Genomic DNA, 27,142 nt, shown 5'->3' with positions numbered 1-27,142 from the left:
AAATCATATGTGTGAATACAAACATATATAAATTTACAAATTTCAACTAAACATACATATGTTGTGATATTTTATTCAAAGCGACAGAGAGAGTATAGAGAGAAATAGAGATGGAAACCGGGAGAGTTGACGAAAGATATCAATATAACACAGCAAAAGAGTCAAAAGAGAACAATTTCTGTGAAACCGCTTGTATGTTGTTTCGGAAAACTGTTTTATGATAAGGCCAAAAATTTGATATGTTTAAGTCTAAATATTATTTAATTTGAATAAAGAGAATATACATTCTGAACCAAGAGAATAGACATTTGAAAAACAAACAGCTTATGTTTTCGCCTTGAGAGCAGCATTTTATGTATGTGTGGACATGTGTTTTGTTTATCATTTTGGCATTATTTTTTTCTTGGTTCGTTAAAAGAAATCAGGGGTCTTCATAAAAATAACGAAAGGACACTATACTCTTTTTAGAGTTGGGACGGTAAAATGAAATAAGGAGGAAATAGTGAAAAATTACACAGTAAAATGTAAAAAAAACAAAGTTTAGTTTCTCTTTATTAAAAAGTAGTCCACGAGGAGTTGACGGACACCATCAAAGATAAAAGCGGGCATTAAGTTCGACTTTTACAGCTAAAACAATTTAAAAAGTTTATTTTCTTTAAAATGAATTATTAAAGAAAAATAAAAGGAATTTTAGAGCGATGGTGTTAAATGCTAGTAAAAAACTGTTCACTCCTAAATAAATTTATGTTTATATTATAAAATTATGTATGTATGTTTATACTCGACTCCACGTTCTTCTTTTGTTAGTTTTTGAATTCCTTCCAAATTTTAAAGTTTTGTACAAAAACAGTTTTTATTACAATCTTTTTTATAACAATCTATTTTTGCAATAAAAAATAATATTTTATCCAAAAATCATTCAATTTCGTTTATATCAAGCACTGTTACTGACTATAAATCTTTAATAACGCACATTTCGATGTTTCATTTAAAAAAATTAATATAGTATAAATATAAATGTGTAAATTAAAAAAAAAAAAAAAAAAAAAAAATGTTCGGTCGGAGCAGGGATTGAACCCACGACCCTTTGCATGCAAGGCAGACATGCTAACCACTGCTCCACGTGGCAAACAAATGTATGTTTCTGTTAAATAATGTTATGTTTGCATGGGCTCGTGGGCGCTGCAAACTATGCTATATAAATGTAACTTAAAACGATAATTATCTACTGGTGACTATAACAGCTACGTAGCCCAGTGGATAGTGTGTTGGCTTACAAACTGTATGGTCCTCGGTTCGATTCTCCGTGCAGGCGAAAGGTAAAATTTAAAAAATTTATAAAAGTGAATAATTTCTTCAACATTATTTGTATTACAGAGAAAGGTGCCAATAACTAAAAAATTTCGTGGAAGTGAAAATTACGAGTATGTTAGGGAATGAGCACAATCGTGTTTGGGAAAAATTCTTCCAAGCATATAATATTTTTGGCTTAAAATGCTTCCAAACATATAATATGTTCACATAAAACAAACATATTAATGTTTCGGCAGTATGCAATAATATATGTGCTTCCTGCAAAATATGTTTGGAACATATGTTAAAGAAGCGATTTTTTTTTAGGGTGTATACAGAACCTTAATTTTACTCCCTGTAAGCAAATCAGGGTAAAACTCTGGCTTCTGGGACTATGTAAGTGCATATCGGGCGAAAGATATATATGGGAGCTATATCTAAAACTGGACCGATTTCTTCCAAAATCAATAGGGTTCTATTCTGATACAAAACACATACTTGTGCTAAATTTGAAGTCGATTGGACTTAAATTGCGACCTAGACTTTGATCACAAAAATGTGTTCACAGGCAGACGGACATGGCTAGATCGACTCAGGAGCCGGCCCTGAGCAATATTGCCAAATACACCCTATGTCTATCTCGTCTCCTTTTGGGTGTTGCAAACATATGCACTAACTTATAATACCCTGTTCCACAGTGTGGCGCAGGGTATAAATAGACGAAAATATCACTTGAAACCTTTACTGCACACAGTGGTTCCAAAACGCTTTTTTTGGAAATAATTCTATAACTTTTGAACGGATAATGATATCAACTTTTTCTTTGTATGAAAGCTGAAGTGTTTTCCCCTAAAGGTGAGTACTATGTTCGCATTTTCACCAAAACACTAAATTAAAAGTACAAAAAATATATGAAGACGATTATATTTTTATAAAGTCTTGTGAAATAATGAATTGAAAAGATCTAAGGAATTGATTGTGAACCATTTTATATTTATAATTTCATTAAATTAAAAAAGTAACCGTGAAAACAAGCTGGTTTTCAGCTTGAAAACTGAACATAGTACCCAGCTTAAGGGTTTAATCTAAAGCACATGGGTAAAAATTAGTAGAATTTTGTAGGGAATGCAGTTAAGAAGAAAAATTACGAATCCACTCAAAAACGGAACTTCTAGTTTCAAAATACTGACCCCACTTTGCCAAAATTTTGCAAAAAAAATAAATTGTGGGGTCCATATCATGTGATCAGTAAAATATAATCGCACACGTACTCGAACTTTTTTGGAGAGTTTAAAAGTTCTATACAGCAAAGAAAAAATCGAAATCGGTTCAAAATTGCGGAGATGACAGCTAAAACAACATTTCGTACCCCCGAGGTGACCAACTTTCTACGCTTACAAGTCAGCCCATGGACCCAGAAATTTGCAAACTTAGAGGAAAACACCTCAGCTTTCATACAAAAGAAAAAGTTATGTTGATGTCTTTATCCGTTCAAAAGTTGCAGAATTATTAAAAAAAAAGATTTGGAACCACTGTGCGGCATTAATTTTTCTATAAAACTAGAAATTCAGCATGAATTTATCATTATTTTGTTTTAAAATGTTCATTTTATTATTCTTCTTTATTTTATAGAATGAAATGACTGTTTAAATCGCATTTACACAATTTTCTATTTTTTCGGTATTAATCGGTTGAGCGGTTTTGAGCAAAATAAAACACCGAAAACCTGGTTTTAAAAATTTGAGATTTTCGGATTAACCGTGAACCGACTTTTCAAAACAGATGGTTATTTGAACACCATATTTTTTCGGTTTTAACCGGTTAAGTGGTTTTGAGCAAAATAAAACACCGAAAACCGGGTTTTAAGAATTTAGATATTTTCGGATAAACCGTAAACCGACTTTTCAAAACAGATGGTTATTTGGACACTATATTTTTTCGGTTTTAACCGGTTAATTGGTTTTGAGCAACATAAAACACCGAAAACCGGGTTTTAAAAAATTTGAGATTTTCGGATAAACCGTAAACCGACTTTTCAAAACAGATGGTTATTTGACACCCTATTTATGAAGTATTTATTTTTACTTCTTTCTTGGATAGAGGTAGCATTACTATTACTACAACCAATATGTAGGTTATGTAGCTATCGCGGCAGCCTGTTATTTCAGGCTCAAGTAGTCTATTACTCTGTCCATTGTGTTAACCCAGTTGGTGAAATTTTGCCTTATGGATGAACCATGCCCGATTCTATGTTAAACTCAATATCCAAATACCTCCTTTTGAAACTATGAATGTATGTACTCACCTGAGAACTATTTGATGATGGATCCGCAACCGATTCCGTTTTCGTATTGATATTCTTGTATGAAATAGGAAGATTTTCTAATGAGCAATTAACATCGATGTATTCAATATCCTCATTAACACTGAATGGCCTAAGTGGCACATCGCTAGATTCACCATCAACATCCGCATTCTTCTTGGCATTGTCTGTACTAGTACTCGAAGAGGGCTTGGGATCACTACATCGGGTCGCTGTAGTTGGCTTCGATGCTGGTTCTCTAGTTCGAAATGCAGCTTTTCGAACCAAATAGAAAATCCGTGTATAGCAGAAGACTATGCAACAACAAGGGACCATGAAAGCAAGAATAAATAGAAATTCCTTAGGTGAACGATTGTTGTTATCACGGAGTATAGAACATGATCCAATCTCAATATCTAAACCGAATTTTCCCCATATGCCACGCCATGTTGGTATCATGATGGTAAAACATAGGATCCATGTGCCAATCACCATTAAAGCTAAATGCTTTCGTTGATATATTCTAGAAGGATGAGAAGAAGAAGATGAGGTTGTCATTAATCCTATAATTATAGTTCGAAGCTTATTACCTTGTATATTGCCGTGGGTGGGCTATAATAACATAACGATTGATTGTTATCAATGATACAGTGAAAAGTGACACCGCAAGGAGGCCATATCGCAATAATGGAAATAAGCGACACAAAAGATCGCCATGTATCCAGGCACGTCGTAGAAAAGTTGATGCCGCCAAAGGTAAATTAAAACCTCCAAATAGAAGATCCGATACTGAAAGATTTATGATGAAGACAGCGGTTGAATTACGATTCTAAAACAAAAATTTATAAGAATTATTAAAACAAGGACATACGTAATATAAATAAAATAATTAACTGATCTTCTCGACTTCTTTATTGGCATAATAAGGTAACAAAGCTGCTATTACGTGATCTAGAGGATTTTGCTAAAATTTCATTTCTAAAGAAAATTTGTGAAGTCCCTCTTGGTTAAGGTGAGTACTATGTTCGTATTTTTCACCAAAACACTAAATTAAAAGTACAAAAATCTGTGTGAAGACGATTATATTTTTATAAAGTCTTGTGAAATAATGAATGGAAAAGATCTAAGGAATTGATGGTGAACCATTTTATATTTATAATTTAATTAATTTAAAAAAGTAACCGTGAAAACAAGCTGGTTTTCAGCTTGAAAACTAAACATAGTACTCAGCTTTAGAGAGGAATATTTTGCAACATCTACCATCAAGAATTCACTTTTTATATCCTAAACCACATAGTGGTCAGGGTATAATAGGTTAGGTTAGGTTAGGTTAAAGTGGCAGCCCGATTAAATTTCAGGCTCACTTAGACTATTCAGTCCATTGTAATACCACATTTAACTAAAAGTACCTATTACATATGGGCACTTCTAGTCTTAACCACTGAACCTTCTCTATTATTTACTTTTGTGGAACCAACCAGATTGCTCCAAAAACATTAACAAACTGCTTAAGTTAACGTTTTCCAGGTCAGCCAGTAATCTAAAGCTATATGCTCCTAAAATTCGCTTACGCCTTACACAAAAAGCAGGACACTCACACAAGAGGTGTTTAATTGATTCCTTTTCCTCCACGTCATGACAGCTTATACAATAGTCATTATACTTCGCACCTATAGTTTTTGCAAATTCGCCTATCAGGCAGCGACCCGTTATAGCAGATATTAGGAGTTCTATCTGACGCCTTGAGAACACTAGCATATCTAGTGTGCGGTTTAAGTTTAAATGGGGCCATATTTGCTTGGTGTCGTTACAACCCTTGCAATTTTCCCATCGAATATTGGCCATCATAACAGCCTTCTCACGCAGTAAGAGCTTGCAGGTGGCCAGAGGCATACCAACAGATTCTAGTTCCCCTGGAATATGTAAGGTAGTTCCTAGCCTTGCTAACACATCTGCTTCACAGTTCCCCGGTATGTTCCTATGACCAGGCACCCATATTAGGTGAATATTGTACTGCTCAGCCATCTCGTTGAGAGATTTGCGGCAGTCTATGGCCGTTTTTGAGTTAAGGAACACAGAGTCCAAGGATTTTATTGCAGGTTGACTGTCTGAGTATATATTAATGCCAATATTTGTTGGAACATTACTTCTCAGCCAATTCACCACCTCTCTTATTGCCAATATTTCAGCCTGAAAAACACTACAGTGATTAGGTAATCTTTTCGCTATTCGAATTTCCAGATCTTTAGAATATACTCCGAACCCCACTTGTCCATTCAATTTGGAGCCATCAGTATAGAAATCTATATATCTTTTATTCCCCGGGGTCTGTGTACACCACGCCTCACTGTTGGGAATTAGAGTTTCAAACTTTTTGTCGAAAAGTGGTTTTGCCAGGGTGTAATCCACTACGTTAGGCACATCTGGCATTACTTTGAGGACCGAACTATGACCGTACATTTTTTCCGCACAGCCGTTGTTGCAGCTGACTGTTTGGCCAAAATGTCTAAAGGCAATAGATGTAGCATGACATTAAGGGAGTCTGTTCCTGTCTTACTAAATGCGCCTGAGATATATAAGCTCGCCATACGCTGAACTTTATCTAAACAAGTCGGTTTCTGAAGTGCCGGCCACCAGACTACAACACCATTATATAGGGTATAATAACTTTGATCGCCCAAAAAAATGTGTCTACCAGAAATATTGATTTTAGACCCCATAAAATATATACCGATCGACTCAGAATCACCTCCTGATTCGATCTATCGCTTGGTGTCCGTCCGTCCGTCTGTCCATGTATTTGTTGATCACAGGATTCCGGTCGCAGTTATTAACCGATTTGGATGAAATTTGGTACAGGGTGTTTTCTTGGCACAAGGACGAACGCTATTGAATTTTGAAGAAATCGGATCAAATGTAGATATAGCTCCCATATATATGTGTCGCCCGATTTCGACAAATGGAGTCACGTTGCGCTTTTTTACAAACCGATAGTCATCAAATTTTGCACATAGTAAACTTTTTCATCACCCTTTAAGTCTGCAAAATTTCATCGAAATCGGTTCAGATATAGATATAGCTCACATATATATGTATCGCCCGATTTTCCCAAAATTTGGCCATAAAAACCTTTTTTGTTAAGCGATCTTACTCATACTTGGCTTACTGTAATCTTTTATGGTACTGACAATATGTGCTGAAAATCATCGAAATCGGTTCAGATTTAGATATAGCTCCCATATATATGTATCGGCCGATTTTGCCAAATTTGGCCACAAAACCTTTATTTATCAACCGATCTTACTCAAAGTTGGCTAAATATAATCTTCTATAGTACTAACAATATGTGCAAAAAATCATCGAAATCGGTTCAGATTTAGCTATAGCTCCCATATATATGTACCGCCCGATTTTTCTAAATTTGGCCATAAAACCCTTATTTATCAACCGATCTTAACCAAATTTGGCTAAATGTAGTCTTCTATAGCACTAACTATATGTGCAAAATTTCATCGAAATCGGTTCAGATGTAGATATAGCTCCCATATATGTATCACCCGATTTGGAAAAATTCGCCCCTAATAACCTTATGTTTGACCATACAGGCCTCATTTCTTAACTGATCTTACTCAAATCTTGCACAAGGTAACCTTTTGTGGTATTAATCAAACCCGCATAATATTATGCAAATTGTTTCAGATTTTGATATAGCTTCCATATATATGCATCGCTCGATTTTCCCAAATTTGGCCATAGTACTCTTAATTATTAACCAATGTTACTCAAATTTCAAATTTTGATGTACTAGCCGATCGTACTTATACGTACTTGTAGCTCTTACATAATAATATTACTCGATTTTTACAAATTTGTATTTATTACCCACACTAATTTAACGATTTTCTCTTTTTTAATAATGGGCTCAATATTAGTGGCATACTAACTCCGTAGGCGCAAAATCAACACAGCCAGTGTTGCTAGAAGTAGGGGAAATTCCCTATATGTAAACTTTATTCCTGTAGAGAATTTTGTCATCATTTTATTTCTATAGAACATTTTGTCAAAATTGTATTTCTATAGAAATTTTTTTCAAAATATTATTTCTATAAAAAATTTTCTCAAAATTTTATTTCTGTGGAATTTTTTCTCAAAATTTTATTTCTATAGAATTTATTGTCAAAATTTTATTTCTATAGAAAAATTTCTCACAAAAATTTTTTTATAGAAACTTTTTCCAAAATTTTATTTTTATAGAGATTTAACAAAAAAGATTACTAATTTGGGTAGAATTCTACCAACTGTGGCAACCGTGGTGGTAATACAAATTTATATTCTAAGTTATATACGTTTCATATTCATGTTTTAAGATAATAAACTACTTAGAACCATTTTTGTTTTGTAATTTTTTTTTTTAATTTAACGAAAACTATAGTAGGGAAAATTGTTTGGGAATGTATGGGAAAGTAGGGAATTTTTTTTTTCCTTGTAGGGTAAACCGAACATTTTCCGTGGCAACATTGACTATGAGCTATAGTCAGAATGACACAAAGCACCCATAGATATGCAACTGCGGTTTATCGCCCAGACCTATATGTTACCCCTCAAATGCTTATGATTACTAATTCTGTAATGGTGGTTTAGGGTATGATATAGTCGGCACCGCCCGACTTTCTACTTTACTTACTTGTTTAATAATGGACTCAATATTAGTGGCATACTAATTCTTTAGGTGCAAAATAAACTATAGCTCCTAATATTAGATATTTATGCTCAGATGGTGACAAGGCTCCCATAAACATGTACCCCCCCCTTTATGTTCTTAAATATGGAAATCTCCAAAACCTATACCAATGATACCCCACAAATGCTTAGGTTTACTAATTCAGAAGGGGTGGTTTAGAGTATGATATAGTTGGCCCCGCCCGACTTTCTATTTTACTCACTTGTTCGTTATATATTTAATTAATATATACGATTTACGTCGCCTCGGTTTACGACGTAAATCGAGGAATTACTGTAATAATATGATATAATACTTACTTGTTTCCCTCTTGATAAGGCAAATATTGTCAAAATATTGCCAGGGACACCGATTACAACAAAGAGGATACAACCAATGGTAGCAACATTGAGAAGTTCATCCGAGTACCCCGCAAAAAGTTCATTTGGAGCTGGTGCCGAGTTATTTACCGTGCTATTGTTATTTGGCAAAGACATCATTTTTTGGTGAATAGTTGCCTAAAATAAAGACGAAATATGGGTATTATTAACTGAGTGTAAAGAATTTTCGGATTTTCGTATTCGGATTTTGTAATGTAAAGATTTTGTAATGCTACTCTTGTATGTTATATTAAGTTGAACATAGCCGTTTCATATATTATATGTTTTCAATGAAAACTTCAAATTATTTTCTGTACTAATATAGTTCCCAATACTGCATTAACTACAAAAGGAGCTTGCTGGGAACCTCTGTAAAATAAAATAAATAAAAGTATAGATATAAAGAAAAGTTTTGGAAAAAATAGGGAAAATGTCCTATATATTATCGATGGAAAATTGAAGAAGCCAATCCCAGTTGCGGAAAACGCATCTGCAGAACAAAGGAAGTACCCTACGGGAAATGCATCAACCACAGAACCGGTCCCTGGTGTGTATGGACTAGTCCCAGTTCTGGTCAAAACGTATGGAAGGGACCGGTCACTTTAACATGGGTTTGTCATTGACGGGGTAAATTTACATTTTAGGACACGACTTGGACTCATCCCAAAAGACACGTCCTGGGACAATTTAGCAGGAGCACCCCATAGACAGGTCCTCAGGAACCAGTCTCGGACAAACTCTTAGAAACTGTTTCAATTTGGACATCCCAATCGAACCCGAAATGAAAAAAAAAAACTTTTGAAATATGTCGAACAATAGGTTATTCTGATAATTTTATTTCACTAAAGGTGGGTATTAAGTTCGATTTAGCCACTAAAATCGCCATTTTTCACGATTACTTTTCTTTAATAATCCATTTTATGGAATATAAACTTTGTGAAAATTTGCTTTGGGATATTCCCCATCAAGTTAAAATGAAATCTGCAACAAATATGTATAATTTTATGACTTTTTATACCAAGCGCCACACTGTGGAACAGGGTATTATCAGTTAGTGCATATGTTTGTAACACCCAGAAGGAGACGAGATAGACACATGGTGTCTTTGGCAATAATGCTCAGGGTGGGTCCCTGAGTCGATATAACCATGTCCAAAGTCTAGCTCACAATTTAAGTCCAATCGCATTCAAATTTGGCACATGTTCCCAATATGGGTCAGAATAGATTTAGATTTAGCTCCCATATATATCTTTCGCCCGATATGCACTAATATGACCCCAAAAGCCAGAGTTTTGGCCCAATTTGGTTGAAATTTTGCACTAGGAGTACAATTAGTAATATAGCATGTATGCCAAATTTGATTGAAATCGGTTCAGATTTAGATATAGCTCCCATATATATGTTTTTCTGATTTCGACAAAAATGGTCCAAATAACAACATTTTCCTTGTTAAATCGCCACTGCTTTGTCGAAAAGTTGTAAAAATTACTCTAGTGGTACAGGGTATAATAAGTTTGTGCATTTGTATGTAACGCCAAGAAGGAAAAGTCGGAGACCCATCGTTTAGTATACCGATCGTCTTAGAATTAAATTCTGAGTCGATTTAGCGATGTCCGTCTGTCTGTCTGTCTGTCCGTCCGTCCGTCTGTCTGTCTGTCTGTTCATGTATTTTTGTGCGCAAAGTACAGGTCGCAGTTTAAGTCCGATCGTCCTCAAATTTGGCACAGGGTCGTTTTGGGGAACAAAGACGATCGCTATTGATTTGGGAAAAAAATCGGTTCAGATTTAGATATAGCTGTCATATATATTTATCCCCGATCTGGTTATAATTGGCGTGTTTATCAACCGATATTCTTCAAATTCCGTACATCGAAATATTTTATGAGTCTCGAAAAGCTTGCAAAATATACAAATCGGTTCAGATTTAGATATAGCTTCCATATATATCTCTCGTCCGATTTAGACTCATATGACCACAGAGGCCAAAGTTTACTACCGATTTACGTGAAATTTTGCACAGAGAGTTCAATTGACATTCTACCAATGCTTGGTAAATTTGATTGAAATCGGTTCAGATTTAGATATAGCTCCCATATATATCTTTCGTCCGATTTGCACTTATATGGGCTCAAAAGCCAGAGTTTTGCCGTGATTTAGTTCAAATTTTGCACAAGGAGTACGTTTAATAGTATGGGTAAGTGTACCAAATTTGGTTGAAATCGGTTCAGATTTAGATATAGCTCTCATATATATCTTTCGCCCGATTTACACTCATATGACCACGGGGGTTAAAGTTATACTCCCATTTACGTGAAATTTAGCAGAGATTGCAGAATTATTATTCTAACTACACGCAAAGAAAAAAAACGTTTGGAAAATGTGTACCGAAAACGTTTTTCTTTTGTTAGAGTTTTTTAAATTGCTTCGAAAATTTTAATCTTTTATCACCAAAAAAATTCGTTTGTTACAAAATTTTTATTTTTTCAATAAAAAAAAGTTATTTTTGAAATAACAACACAGTCCATTTCGTTTATATCAAACACTGTTCTTTTCTGACTTTAGGTCTTTAATAAGACACATTTTATAGTTCAAAATTTAATATATTACAATGTAAAGTTGAACATTTTTTTGGAACCTTCCGGGCGCATCTGGAATATATGTAAAAACAAAAATAAAAAAAAAACTTTGGTCGAAGCAGGGATCGAACCCACGACCCTTGGCATGCAAGTCGGACGTAGCAACCACTGCTCCACGGTGCCAAACTAAATGTTTGTTTCTGTTAAATAAACTTTGTTTATTCGGTTCGTGGGCGCCGCAAGCTATGCTATATAAATATAACTTATATGGATATTTATCTATTGATGACCATAAAAGGTACATAGCTCAGTGGTTAGTGTGTTGGCTTACAAAGTGCATGGTCCGCGGTTCGATTCTCCGTCCAGGCGAAAGGTAAAAAAATTTTAAAAATTTATAAAATCGTATAATTTCTTCTACATTGTTGGTATTACAGGAAAAGGTGTTAAGAACTAAAAAACCTCGTGGATGTGAGAAAGATGTGAGGGAAAATGCAATTAGCAAGAAAACAATGTTTTTTTTTTTGAGTTTGTCTTTATGAAATTGTTTTTACATCCTGGAAAAGAATAAACGTTTATCACGAAAGGTATATACTTTTCTTCCAAATACACTTCCTTACAGCGAAAAGCAAATGAGAAACGAACTTTGTTTGTCTAAAATTTCGTTTGGGAGGAAAGAATTATTTTTTTGCGTGTATGCAGTTCAAATTTAGTCAAAATCGGTTCAGATTATATATAGCTCCCATATATACGTACACCAGAGTTGGGGAAATATGGTAGACTTTTTCATATTTTAGACCCATTTTCAATGGGATTTTCCTCCAATTGACTGGATAGTTTACACAGAGAATATATTTAATATGATATTTAAGTGTGTCAAGTTTGTTCTAATTTGGTTCAGTTTTAGATAAAGCCTCCATATATTCCTTCTTCTGGTTTATACAAATATGGCCAAATTCCCACACTTTACACAAAATTCTGTGATGATTTCCCCATATCTTAATCACACACTGTAATGACAGAATTTCCACAGAACGGTTGAGTTTTAAATAAGGCTCCAAGTCGCCCGACTTGACCAAATAATATATCACAACCCACACTTGACCACATATCTTGGAGAGAACTAACCAATATCCTTGTAAAATCGCCACTGATAAGTAGCAAAAATTGTAAATATTACTAAAATTGTCCAATATCTCGAATACATACGTATCACCTGATAAATCATAAATGCTCCTTTGTACAATTGCATTAAAATTTCTCTCGCGTCATATTTCCCATATTTTTTACTAACATTGTGTTTCATACCAGGGCGTTAGCCGATTTCAATTTTAATTTTAGAGATTTTGTAGAAGTAGAAAAAATTGTCTCCATTATAAGTATTTGTATCTGGAAATGCAAACCTTTATATAGCTCCCAGCAAATTTGAAGTAGTTGAGATGGTAACACAAATGTTGGTCTACATGGTGGTGAAGGGTATACTATAGTCGGCCGCGCCCGACTTTAGACTTTACTTACTTGTTTTTTACTAAAATTGTGTTCCACCCTAGTGCATTAGCCAACTTAAATTTTGAGTCTATAGATTTTGTAAAAGTCTATCAAATTCTGTCCAAATCGAGTGATATTTAAATGTATGTATTTGGGACAAACCTTTATATATAGCACACAACACATTTGACGGATGTGATATGGTATCGAAAATTTAGATCTACAAAGTGGTGCAGGGTATAATATAGTCGGCCCCGTCCGACTTTAGACTTTCCTTACTTGTTTTACTTTCTTGCAGGGAAAAAGTATTTTTATAGGTTACGTATAGACATGTCTAGAACCATTGAATGGCCAATAAGGCCATGTACATTGTTTTCGTGATTTTATTTCGTGATTTAATTTTTTATTTTTTTTTTTGCAGCGAAAAGAATTTTATAAAAACATTGACCAGGTACACGTGATTTTCATTTTGCGCGTCTGTTGTGTGTTGCTTGTTTCTTGGAATGGACGGAGAATATGGAATTACTGTGTTTTGTGTTAATTTATTTATTCAGAAGGTCCACGTGGTTCTATGTGAACACAAAAAGGGAAGTGTATTTGAAAAAATGTACCTGTTTTTTGTTCTGCATGTTGTTATATGGCATTATTTATTTTTATTTGCAGTTACATGATGTCTGCGTTTGTACATTTGATGAGCACGATATGGAATGATTACTTATTGTTGAAATTAAACCAAAATAGAGTGTGCAAAAATATGGGATGTTTGCTTGTACGACATTATAAATACAAATAAACAGCGATTTAATTTATAAATAAATAAAAACCTATAAATAAAGTTAATTTTGTGTTTTCTTTTCTCAAGTGGCGTCTTTTTTTCGACAACGAAAAAAGTTTTTTAGGTTTTGACCATGTCCTTTTAACTGAAAGAAAACCATTTTTGACGAATACCATAACATTTTAGATCGTGACCATTGTCTTTTGATCCAAACAAAATTCTTTTTATCAATATAATAACATTTTAGATGAGGAAAATTTTAGTTTTCTTAGAACCATATTCACTGAGCCAACGTGATTGCAGGTGAAAATGTTGCATGGTCGCCGCAAAAACAGCTTCTATCATATTATTTTGCTCTTCCAATATGATTGTGGCAATCATGTTTCTTCTCTGCGTGTACGAGGGCAGTTCGGAAACTTCTTAGCCTAGCACAAAAAGCGCGGTATAAACAGAGAAAAGTTAAGTGTTTTGGAAACTTCCATCTCTGTTATGAACACATGTTAAAAATTTAACATTTTCGATCTGGCAACTCCTTCATATTGAAACAGGTGTTCAAAAAAGATGCATCCCCAATTTTTTTACAATGGAAAAATTAGAAATGCGTGCTGTCATTAAATATTTACATAAAAAAGGTTTATCGGGACAAGAAATTCATAATGATATGGTGAATATGTTAGGTGAAAGTGCTCCTTCATATGCAACAGTAAAAAATTCGGTTGCTGAATTTAAACGTGGTCGTACAAGCATTGAAGATGAACCACGTAGTGGACGTCCAAAAACAGCAACAACAACAGAAATTGTAGCCAAAGTGCATGATATGGTATTAAATGATCGACGAATAAAAGTGCGTGAAATTGCTAATATCATGGGCATCTCAAATGATCGAGTCCATTTAATTTTGCATGAAGAACTACAGAAGAAAAAGCTTTCTGCTGGATGGGTGCCGCATTTGTTAACAGTCGATCAAACACGCATAAGAATGAACATTTCTCAAGCTTATTTGGATCGTTTTAAGCGAAATAAAGTGGATTTTAAGCGTCGTTTCATAACTGTTGATGAGACATGGATCCACCACTATACTCCAGAGACAAAAGAACAATCCAAACAATGGGGTGAAGCTGGAGGAAGTGTCCAAAAGAAGGCAAATACAATTCAATCGGCTGGTAAGGTTATGGCAACGGTTTTTTGGGACTTCAAAGGTAAAACAATAAATTCAGAGTACTATTGCAACCTTTTGGATCAATTAAATGTACAAATTCGAGAAAAAAGTCCTGGCTTACAAAACAAACAAAAAATAATTTTTCATCAAGACAACGCACCAGCGCACAAGAGTGTTTTAACAATGGCTAAAATCAACGAATTAAAGTACGAGTTGCTTGACCACCCACCTTATTCTCCTGATTTGGCTACCAGTGACTTTTACTTGTTTCCAAATCTAAAAAATGCCTTGCTGGCAAGCGTTTTACCTCAAATGAAGATGCAATTACAGTTGTAAACCACTATTTTGAAGACCTTGAGGAAAACTATTTTAATCAAGGGATAGAATTGCTAGAAAAGCGTTGGACTAAGTGTATTGAAGTTTCAGGAGATTATAATAAAAAATAAAAATATATTTGAAAAACTAACTATTCTCTTTCATTGATAGGCTAAGAAGTTTCCGAACCGCCCTCGTTTGTACCCTCCGCCATGGATTGCGTAGAAACTTCTACGAAAGACTGTCATCCACAATCGAATTACTTGGATGAAATTTACTCCTCCAAGAGGTTCCAAGACCAATTCTCGGGATCGGTTTACATGGGGGCTATATATGATTATGGACTTATATGGACCACTTTTGGTGTGGTACCAAAATTCAATCAGATCGCATGAATTTTCCTTCTCCAAAAGGCACCGGAGGTCAAATCTGGGGATCGGTTTATATGGGGGCTATATATAATTATGGACCGATATCGACCAAATTTGCATGGTTGTTAGAGACCATATACTAACACCATGTACCAAATTTCAGCCGGATCGGAAGAAATTTGCTTCTCTTGAAGGATCCGCAAGCCAATTCTGGGGATCGGTTTATATGGGGGCTATATATAATTATGGACCGATATCGACCAATTTTTACATGGTTGTTAAATATCATATACTACCACCACGTACCAAATTTCAACCAGATCGGATGAATTTTGCATCTCCAAAAGGCACCGGAGGTCAAATCTGGGGATCGGTTTATATGGAGGCTATATATAATTATAAACCGATGTGGACCAATTTTTGCACGGACATTAGAGACCCTATAGTAACACCATGTACCAAATTTCAGGCGGATCGGATGAAATTTGCTTCTCTTAGAGGCTCCGCAAGCCGAATCTGGGGATCGGTTTATATGGGGCTATATATAATTATGGACCGATATCGACCAATTTTTACATGGTTGTTAGAGACCATATACTACCACCACGTACCAAATTTCAACCAGATCGGATGAATTTTGCATCTCCAAAAGGCACCGGAGGTCAAATCTGGGGATCGGTTTATATGGGGGCTATATATAATTATAAACCGATGTGGACCAATTTTTGCACGGACATTAGAGACCATATATTAACACCATGTACAAAATTTCAGGCGGATCGGATGAAATTTGCTTCTCTCAGAGGCTCCGCAAGCCGAATCTGGGGATCGGTTTATATGGGGGCTATATATAATTATGAACCGATGTGGACCAATTTTTGCATGGTTGTTAGAGACCATATACTAACACCATGTACCAAATTTCAGCCGGATCGGATGAAATTTGCTTCTCTTAGAAGATTCTCAATCCAAATTTGGGGGTTCGTTAATATGGGGGCTATACGTAAAAGTGGACCGATATGGCCCATTTGCATTACCATCCGACCTACATCAATAACTACTACTTGTGCCAAGTTTCAAGTCGATAGCTTGTTTCGTTCGGAAGTTAGCGTGATTTCAACAGACGGACGAACAGACATGCTCAGATTGACTCAGCATTTCACCACGACCCAGAATATATACACTTTATGGGGTCTTAGAGCAATATTTCGATGTGTTACAAACTGAATGACAAAGTTAATATACCCCCATCCTATGGTGGAGGGTTATCGACAATCCTCTACTTTCTATTTTCAAAAAACCGGGCAAAAGGAAACCCCTTCCTTCGCTCCTCCCGACCAGGTATAGTAAATTTACGTACCTATATTCATTTCACAAACGACCCAACTTCACTATTCCCCTTCCCCAACTAGACATCGAAAAGTCATGTACACACAAAAAAAAGGTATACTTGGATGCAAATATTTTGATCTTCCTTTAAGGATTTTGGTATTGATTCCGAGCCAAAGATGCGGCTTCTTTAAAATAAAGACATTTTTTACGGACCTCCCTGGCTTTAAATCTAGGATCAATAAAATTAAAATTGGATACAGATCTCAGTCATCGAATTTTTATTCTCTGTTTGCGATATATTAATAAAGGTATCCATGTACAAACAAATTCCAGTTTCAAAATCCAAATTATGCCAAGTACTTCAAAGTAAAAACTGTTTTCTTAATGCTAAAAAAAACTTTAAACCAAAGATGCAAATCCTTAAAATAAGTCTTAGCCTATATTTGAAGCGTTTTTATATTAAATTTAAAAATTGTCAGTTGAGTTAAAGACGACTTCTTTATATGAAAAATGTTTTTATTTATTTTAAGGAACATTTGCCTTACTTCAAAGATCTTCAACTTCAACAAAGGGACGCAAAAGTTCAAGATTTGTGTCCTAAATTTAATGAAAAAAAAAATTTGAAACAAGGATTATAAACTTTCTTTTAATTAAAATGCCATTATTTTAAAGAATTTTGTCCTTAGAATTGCGTAAATTTTGAGTCCTAAAATTTAAGTTGCATAATCCTCCATATTAGGACAATATTTTTTTTAGTGTACCCTGAATAAATTTAATCATCTTCTCCTAATTTTGAAGTAAATCGGAGAAGGTTGGATTTTGCTCTATTTTTTGTAAAGGGACGTCACTTTCTCCGCAAATTCCAAGAAAATCTGTAAACGTTCCTTCAAGTTTCATAGTGTGGGGCAAGGAAAAGATTTCCATCCAATTACCCAAAAATCAAGTACTCCCTATTGATTTCATAACCTTCCCCTACGGCCTTTGTAAATGTCAAATAAACTTGAGAATTCTAGTTTTTTTTCAGTTTTAGAGGAGGTCCCCTTCACATCCAAATATCGAAAAATGATATAGTCATTAGCGTAGCTAGACAATTTTCCTAGGGGGGGTTAAGCCCCCCTAGCTAAGAATTTATAGACTGAACTTATAGGTTCAATTAATGTTTTATTTCATAAACATGAATAAAAAATCAGACATCAAAATAACTAGACAATTAATTTAATAAACCAACTAAAAGTAGTTCCACACTTTTTCCAGCAAAAAATTGGGAGTTGTTCTAAAGGCACAACCTTAAAGCACTTCCAAAAATGTCCTCACAAAGAAGTTAATTATTTAACTACACAGGAAGTTTTTTACTTTAATTTTTTTCATGTTTTAATGGGTAATTTTTTGTTTTCTTTTTTTCAAATAGTTTAAGAAAAGAGTAAGAATAAATAATATGGTACAAATCATTCAAATTATGCTACAAAAATGCCAAATCCATTATAGAAAAATCGATAATTTTTGAAAATATTCGAGGGAAAACGTTTCAAACAAGTGTTAGAATGCATTAAATCATAAAAACATAAAAATATAAAAATTATTTAATTGGGAAAATATCATAAAAGTTTTCAATTCACATTCAATACACTGAATTCGGATCGCACCTTAAGAAGTGATGCAAATTCATTGCAACGGCTGTTGAAACGGTGGACATATGTCCTATGACAAGTTAATATTACATTTATCGCTTCTCCGCCAATTTTGCACCACTTCCGGACACAAAAAGAACATTTTCACTTCTTTTTTGGCGACGCATTATTAAGATATTCATTTTAATATCAACAAGTAAGGAAAGTCTAAAGTCGGGCGGGGCCGACTATATTATACTCTGCACCACTTTGTAGATCTAAATTTTCGATACCATATCACATCCGTCAAATGTGTTGGGTGCTATATATAAAGGTTTGTCCCAAATACATACATTTAAATATCACTCGATTTGGACAGAATTTGATAGACTTTTACAAAATCTAAAGACTCAAAATTTAAGTTGGCTAATGCACTAGGGTGGAACACAATTTTAGTAAAAAAATATGGGAAACATTTAAATCTGAAGCAATTTTAAGGAAACTTCGCAAAAGTTTATTTATGATTTATCGCTCGATATATATGTATTAGAAGTTTAGGAAAATTAGAGTCATTTTTACAACTTTTCGTCTAAGCAGTAGCGATTTAACAAGGAAAATGTTGGTATTTTGACCATTTTTGTCGAAATCAGAAAAACATATATATGGGAGCTATATCTAAATCTGAACCGATTTCAACCAAATTTGGCACGCATAGCAACAATGCTAATTATACTCCCTGTGCAAAATTTCAACTAAATCGGAGTTAAAAATTGACCTCTGTGGTCATATGAGTGTAAATCGGGCGAAAGCTATATATGGGAGATATATCTAAATCTGAACCGATTTCAACCAAATTTGGCATGCATAGCTACAATGCTAATTCTACTCCCTGTGCAAAATTTCAACTAAATCGGAGCAAAAAATTGGCCTCTGTGGTCATATGAGTGTAAATCGGCCGAAAGCTATATATGGGAGCTATATCTAAATCTGAACCGATTTCAACCAAATTTGGCACGCATAGCTACAATGCTAATTCTACTCCCTGTGTAAAATTTCAACCAAATTGGGGTAAAACTCTGGCTTCTGGGGCCATATAAGTCCATATCGGGCGAAATATATATATGGAGCTATATCTAAATCTGAACCGATTTCTTCCAAAATCAATAGGGATCTATTCTGAGCCAAAACACATACTTGTGCCAAATTTGAAGTCGATTGGTCTAAAACTGCGACCTAGACTTTGATTACAAAAATGTGTTCACGGACAGACGGACAGACGGACATCGCTATATCGACTTAAGAGCCCACCCTGAGCATTTTTTCCAAAGACACCATGTGTCTATCTCGTCTCCTTCTGGGTGTTGCAAACATACTCACTAACTTATAATACCCTGTTCCACAGTGTGGAGCAGGGTATAATTATTTTTTAATTAAATTGACTAAACCAGACTAAATAAAATAATAACAAGTATATACAGCAGTAAGTTCGGCCGGGCCGAATCTTAAATACCCACCACCATGAACCAGATATTAGGGTTTCCTTTGAAATTTCAGGAGGGCTAGAGGACTTGAGGACACTTCCCGAAGATAAATTTAAAGATTTCACCTATGAGGACTATATCAGATTCTGGATTTATAAGAACCATTTTTGCTTGAGTTTTAGAGGAATCATTAACATCTCTTGTAAGTGTGCAAGAAAAATATAAAATAACGTCTTGATTTGAAATCTTAAATCTGTAGAAGTAAAATCTGGAAATTTTACATTGAGTTTCAAACAATTTTCATGATCAGTATTTACAATTTCTGGCAAATCAGATAAAAACTACGGTTTCTAGAAACCCAAGGAGTTTAATCGGGAGATCGTTCTGATGGGGGCTATACTAAAATATGGACCGATACTCACCGCTTTCGGCACACCTCTTTATGACCCGAAAATACCTATAGATTTCCAATTTCAGGCAAATAGGATAAAAACTTCGGATTCTAGAAGCCCAAGAAGTAAAATCGGGAAATCGGTCTGTATGGGGGCGATACAAAAATATGGACCGATACTCACCATTTTCGGCGCACCTCTTTATGGTCCCAAAATACCTCTAGATTTCCAATTTCAGACAAATTGGATAAAAACTACGGTTTCTATAAACCCAAGACCCCAAATCGGGAGGTCGTTTTATATGGGGACCATAAGCGTAGGAAGGCCTCTGGGGAGGGGGCTTAGACCCCCCAGAAAAATTTTAGCCCCCCCCCAGAATTTGAAAACCTATTTACGATTTTACATTTTTCTAAAAATTAAACAAGTATATACACAGCAGAAAGTTCCGCTAAAGATTTTCATGCACAATCGAATTACTTTGGTTGTGGTAGCAGTTGCCGATGGCAATGTTTTTAATCTGGTATTTATAAAATAAATCTGTGGTTGAACTTTTGATTTAGTTGAATAACTAAAGCTCCTTTATTATTTTGTTTAGTCTGGTTTAGTCAATTTAATTTAAAAAATAGTAATTGATACTATTTGGGGGCTACACCAAAATATGGACCGATACTCACCATTCTTGGCACACCTCTTTATGGTCCTAAACTACCTCTAGATTTCCAATTTCAGACAAATTGGATAAAAACTACGGTTTCTATAAGCCCAAGACCCCAAATCGGGAGATCGCTCTATATGGGGGCTATACCAAAATATGGACGGATACTCACAATTTTTGGCACACGTATTTGTGGTCCTACAATACCTCTATATTTCCAATTTCAGGTAAATTGAATAAAAACTGCGGTTTCTATAAGCCCAAGAAGTAAAATCGGGAGATCGGTCTATATGGGGGCTATACCAAAACATGGACCGACACTCACCATTTTTGGCACACCTCTTCAAGGTCCCAAAATACCTCTAGATTTTCAATTTCGCGCAAATTGGATGAAAACTACGGTTTCTATAAGCGAAAGACCCCAAATCGGGAGGTCGGTTTATATGGGGGCTATACCAAAACATGGACCGACACTCACCATTTTTGGCACACCTCTTCAAGGTCCTAAAATATCTCTAGATTTTCAATTTCGCGCAAATTGGATGAAAACTACGGTTTCTATAAGCGAAAGACCCCAAATCGGGAGGTCGGTTTATATGGGGGCTATACCAAAACATGGCCCGATATAGCCCATCTTCGAACTTGACCTGCGCGCAGACAAAAGACGATCCTGTGCCAAATTTCAGGACGATAGCTCCATTATTGAATACTGTAGCGTGATTACAACAGACAGCCAGACAGACAGACAGACAGACAGACGGACAGACGGACATGCTTATATCGTCTTAGAATTTCTCCCTGATCAAGAATATATATACTTTATATAGTCGGAAATCGATATTTCGATGCGTTACAAACGGAATGACAAACTTATTATACCCCGTCACCATTCTATGGTGGTGGGTATAAAAAAGCTTTAGTTATTAAACTAAACATACATTTAAGAACTTAAATCATAAATTCAACCACAGCTTTATTTCATAAATATCAAACTTCAAACATTCACTTATAATAAAGAAACTAACTCACAATTTAGAAGATAATGTTAAGATATAAAACTATATATTGCCATCGACAACAGCTACCACAACCCGAGTAATTCGATTGTGCATGAAAGTCTTTAGCGGAACTTTGTGCGGTTGTATATACTTGTTTATAATTTTTATAAAAACAATGGAAAATCGTAAATAGCTTTTCAAATTCTGGGGGGGGCTAAAATTTTTCTGGGGGGGTCTAAGCCCCCTCCCCAGAGGCTTTCCTACGCTTATGGATATAGTGTATATTGTGTAGACGTCCCAGAAAATCTCAAGCAAATTATAAGCCCAATTTTTAAACAGCAGGGCAAGGGGAGGCCCCTATACCCTTCCCAATATCACAAAATCAGATATCCATTGTAACAGGTTGGCTGATAAGTCCCCGGTCTGACACATAGATGGCGTCGCTAGTATTAACTGCATATTATTTTTATATAGTACCAACCTTCAAATGATTCGTGTTAAAATTTTACGTCTGTAAGTCAATTAGTTTGTGAGATAGAGCGTCTTTTGTGAAGCAACTTTTGTTATTGTGAAAAAAATGGAAAAAAGGAATTTCGTGTTTTGATAAAATACTGTTTTCTGAAGGGAAAAAATACGGTGGAAGCAAATACTTGGCTTGATAATGAGTTTTCGGACTCTGCCCCAGGGAAATCAACAATAATTGATTGGTATGCAAAAGCGTGGTGACATGAGCACGGAGGACTGTGAACGCAGTGGACGCCCGAAAGAGGTAACCACGAAAACATCAAAAAAATCCTCAAAATGATTATGAATGACCGTAAAATGAAGTTGATCGAGATAGCAGAGGCCTTAAAGATATCAAAGGAACGTGTTGGTCACATCATTCATCAATATTTGGATATGCGGAAGCTCTGTGCAAAATGGGTGCCGCGGGAGCTCATATTTGACCAAAAACAACAACGTGTTGATGATTCTGAGCGGTGTTTGCAGCTGTTAACTCGTAATACACCTGAGTTTTTCCGTTGATATGTGACAATGGAAGAAACATGACTCCATCACTACATTCCTGACAATCGACAGTCGGCTGAGTGGACAGCGACCGGTGAATAACATAACGTACCCCACATCCTCTAAAAATTTCAAGTAAACTGGAAAAGTTTAATTGTTTCACGGTATGTAATTGAGGAGAAATTAGGTCTCCTTGTGCCCTTTTTTTCCCCGACCAAATATTAAAAAATCATATACCTCATATAAATTTTATAATCTCCCCCAAGTTCTCCGTAAAATTTCAGTAAGTCGACAAATTTTAGTTTTTTCACTGTATGTTACTCCTCGAAAAATAAAGTTGTTATTCTTTACCTAGACGCCCACTTCAACTTTCCCTGACAACTTTAAGCAAATCGGACAATTTTGTTCCAATTTTCAAAAAGTCGGGCAAGGGGGAGGCCCCCTTCCCGTCCAAATATTAAAAAATCAGAAACACCATAAAAAATTCATAACCTCACGCATAAGCGTAGGAAGGCCTCTGGGGAGGGGGCTTAGACCCCCCCAGAAAAATTTTAGCTCCCCCCCAGAATTTGAAAACCTATCTACGATTTTCCATTTTTATAAAAAATAAACAAGCCCAGCCAAAAAAGCGTCGCCAAAAAAGTAATGAAAATGATCTTTTTGGATTTAGAAGTGGTGCAAAATTGGCGAAGAAGCGATGAATTTAACATGGGCTTGTCATAGGACGGAAGTCCTCCATTTCAACAGCCGTTGCACTGAATTTGCATCACTTCTTTAGATGTGATCCGAATTCAATGTTTTGAATGTAAATTAAAAAATTCTGTTATATTTTGTCAAATAAATAATTTTTATAATTTTTAATGGATTCTAATGCTTGTCGGAAACGTTTGACCTCAAATATTTTCAAAAATTCACAAGTTTTTCAGATTGGATTTAGAATTTTTTTTCGACAAAATTTAAATTATTTGTACCATTTTATGAATTCTTACTTCGTTTTTAAGGTATTTGAAACAAAAAAGTTAAAATTTCCCATTAAAAGTATGAAAAAACCAAGTTATGAAAAATTTAATTAAAAGAACTTCCTGAGTAGTTAAAACAAAGAACATCATTGGGAGTACATCTTCTGGAAGTACTTTTAAAATTGTGCCTTTGCAAGAACTTCCAAATTTTTTTGCTTGGAAATGAGTGGAACTACTTTTAGTTGCTTTATTATAAATTAATTTTCGAGTTATTTTGAGGTCTAATTTTTTTTTATTCATTTTTATGAAATAAAACATTAATTGAAATATAAATAAATGAAATATAAATTTTTAGTTAGGGGGTCTATAGCCCCCCCCTAGGAAAATTGTCTAGCTACGCTAATGACCTCACGGCGTGTTTTCTGTAAATCTCAAATAAATCAGAGAATTTTTGTTTTTGCTATGAATTCAAATTATTCCGCTTTTCCATTGAAACTTTTCTTGAATTTTCTTTGGTATATACCTTACGGAGCCCAAGACCTTTCCAACGAATGCAAAATAGGTTTGGAAATAGATTTGTGCGTTCTGGAGTTAAAGCGTCAGGAAGGAAAACCCGACTTATTTTTATATATTAGACTATAACGCTTTTCTTTGTTACATTACATATCAGCTACCCCGTAAATCCTATATAACTTAATTTGAAAAGAAAATGTATTATTTTATGGAATTCGCATTTTTTCAAATGCATCCCAAATATAAATAAATAATTTATAATACATATGGCAACCCTGGCTCAAAAACAAAAATCTGATAACCAAGTTCAATCGTCCAATCCGTTACTATATCGGATTGAACGATCCTTTATGTGATCACTGCTTAAACATGCACCAATAATATTACAATATATTTTGCCGCACATCCTACTGCACCTGAAAGGGAAAATTACAATCCACTGTTAATCGATGTCTCATGCGGTGTCTGATTCTTTCACTCTATGAAGCTTAGGCCACTTGTCATCGGCGGGTAAAAGCCATAAAAATAAACGAGCACATATTTACCGTTGCTTCCGCGAAACACTTTGAAGTCCACAATTTATTGATATTCCCTCGGGAGCAAATACAATTGTTTTGTTTTCTTCATTTTTCCTATATAGTGCGAGTATTTATCTCCTATTCAGTGATACGTTTGTAGGTGGTAGCAGGCCCATTACTCTCTGCGTTCACGTAATAATACATACAAACACACACATACACACATACATATATACATACGCATATCCATCTCACACTTACTAAATAAAATTCAAATTTGTTTATGACTTTGTGCCAATGAATAACAAGAAATTGGGAAATGGAATTATCCAAAATGATTTTGGTGCGTGAGTTTTTCTTCTCTTTGAGATTATTGGCGATCGTTCGTTGCTATCACACTCGGTGGCGTATGGGGCGGACATGGGCGAGTGAATGAATGTTTTCACTGGTACCTATGACGATGTTGATGGATGCATAGCTACAAGCAGTAGTGTATGTACTGCTGCCCCACTATAGCCGTTGTGATGGGGTTTCCCCCACTGAATACATTGGATGTGGTTAAGATACACACACACGATTCTTGTCACTGTCACCGAAACTAAACGGCGAAGAGCACAGATATGCTGGTGCTGTATTTAACGCGAGTTACGGCGAATTTACCAATCGACCAAACACCGAACACTGACTAAGACTAAGCGCGTACAAGGAACAAGCCGCCGTAGGATAATTCTTTACGTTTTCTTCCTGGCGTTATGTAAGAATGGTATGGAACAGTACTACTGCACAACTACGTTGCGATCGGAAAAGCTCTTTTGTGTATATTAACGGTTGAAACATCTGAATTATACTAAAAAGTAAAAATATCGAAAAGAACAAAAACAATCAAGATCATCGGGAGAGGCAATGGTTGCAGCGATCTATGACGCGGCAGCAAGAACGATCATTGGGATGAAATTCCTTCGTCTCGAAGCCCTCCTTCTGGTGCGAATACAATAGCAATTGACTTCATCGGGCAATTTTGAATGGGATTTGTTTACATTTTCGTTATTGTTGCTACTGCTGTTTGATTTTTATTTTTTTGTATTTTTTTGTTTGATATTTGTGTTGTATGTAGTTCTTATTGTTGTATTTAAACAATTTCATCGACGAATCACTAGAGAATCGTGCTAAAAGTGTGTTCTGAATTTTCCAGCAAAGTCAAATTAAGGAAAAGTAAAAAAAGAACCAACGCTTTATAGGTATCCAAAAATTATTTTAAATATTTACACTGGGCGAATATTTGAAAAGGCCTGTGATGTATGCGTATTTGAAATTAACCTGCCGTATAAGGACATAGTCGAGATGAAAAAACGAGCAGTGGTCATATTTTTATTAATTTACACAACTTTGTGGTGTAAAGTGACACTAATGGCACCGCCAAGGAAATACGACATTGGAGAACAGCGTTGCTTTCCCCCCTAGATTTGGCTTTGTTGAACACAATTTGCTGATATCTACTGCAACCGGTTTTTCCGGTGGCTATCATATCTAAGCCGCTAGTGTGACAGATTTACTGCAGAGACAGTTCATGTTATTGTTTACAAGCTTACAAAAGCAGCCGTAAGACGAGCGGTTGAGAAAGGATAGCAACCTGAAGTTGGTTGCAATACATATTAACTACACAGTACAAATCAAAAATTGGAAATTTGTGAAAACGAAGGAGAAAGGTGCTCTTTGGGCTTATTTCCTTCGTTCGTCCTTAGACTCAAAAAAAAGTTTACTTGGATCCAAAGATTTTGACCTTCCTTTAAGGATTTTGGTATTGATTCCGAGCCAAAGATGCGGCTTCATTAAAATAAAGAATTTTTTTAGGGACCTCCCTGGCTTTAAATCTAGGATCGATAAAATTAAAATTGGATACAGATCTCATTCATCGAATTTTTATTCTCTGTTTGCGATATATTAATAAAGGTATTCATGTACAAACAAATTCCAGTTTCAAAATCCAAATTATGCCACGTACTTCAAAGTAAAACCTGTTTTCTTAATGCTAAAAAAAAAACTTTAGACCAAAGATGCAAATTCTTAAAATAAGTCTTGGCCTATATTTGAAGCATTTTTATTTTTAATTTAAAAATTCAATATGCCAGTTGAGTTAAAGACGATTTCTTTAAATTAAAAATGTTTTTCTTTATTTTAAGGAACATTTACCTTACTCCAAAATCTACAACTTCAACAGAGGGACGCAAAATTTCAAGACTTGTGTCCTAAATTTAATTAAAAAAAAAAATTTAAGCAAGGATTATAAACTTTCTTTTAATTAA

The 27,142-nt window shown here is 35.0% G+C and overlaps 1 protein-coding gene across 4 annotated transcripts in view; it reads right to left on the bottom strand.

Moving 5' to 3' along the window:
- Nucleotides 1-25,664, bottom strand: part of LOC142230162 (G-protein coupled receptor moody) — a 38,704-nt gene extending 13,040 nt beyond the window's left edge. Inside the window, exons 1-4 of one of the 4 annotated variants that reach the window (XM_075300789.1) lie at nucleotides 25,101-25,664; nucleotides 8,636-8,833; nucleotides 4,186-4,424; nucleotides 3,599-4,118 (exon numbers count right to left, since the gene is read on the bottom strand). In XM_075300789.1, the coding sequence (XP_075156904.1) occupies nucleotides 3,599-4,118; nucleotides 4,186-4,424; nucleotides 8,636-8,815 (939 nt within the window). In that variant the 5' untranslated portion in view covers nucleotides 8,816-8,833; nucleotides 25,101-25,664. Of the gene's footprint in view, nucleotides 1-3,598; nucleotides 4,119-4,185; nucleotides 4,425-8,635; nucleotides 8,834-13,035; nucleotides 13,183-24,866; nucleotides 25,022-25,100 lie in introns of those variants that run through there. The other 3 variants (XM_075300790.1, XM_075300791.1, XM_075300792.1) reach the window with 3 other exon arrangements.
- Nucleotides 25,665-27,142: the final 1,478 nt, after the last annotated feature.

This window comes from Haematobia irritans, chromosome 3 (assembly GCF_050003625.1).
Source record: "Haematobia irritans isolate KBUSLIRL chromosome 3, ASM5000362v1, whole genome shotgun sequence".
NCBI classification, from domain to species: Eukaryota; Metazoa; Arthropoda; class Insecta; order Diptera; family Muscidae; genus Haematobia; species Haematobia irritans.
This window is presented reverse-complemented; position numbering and strand designations above follow the sequence as displayed.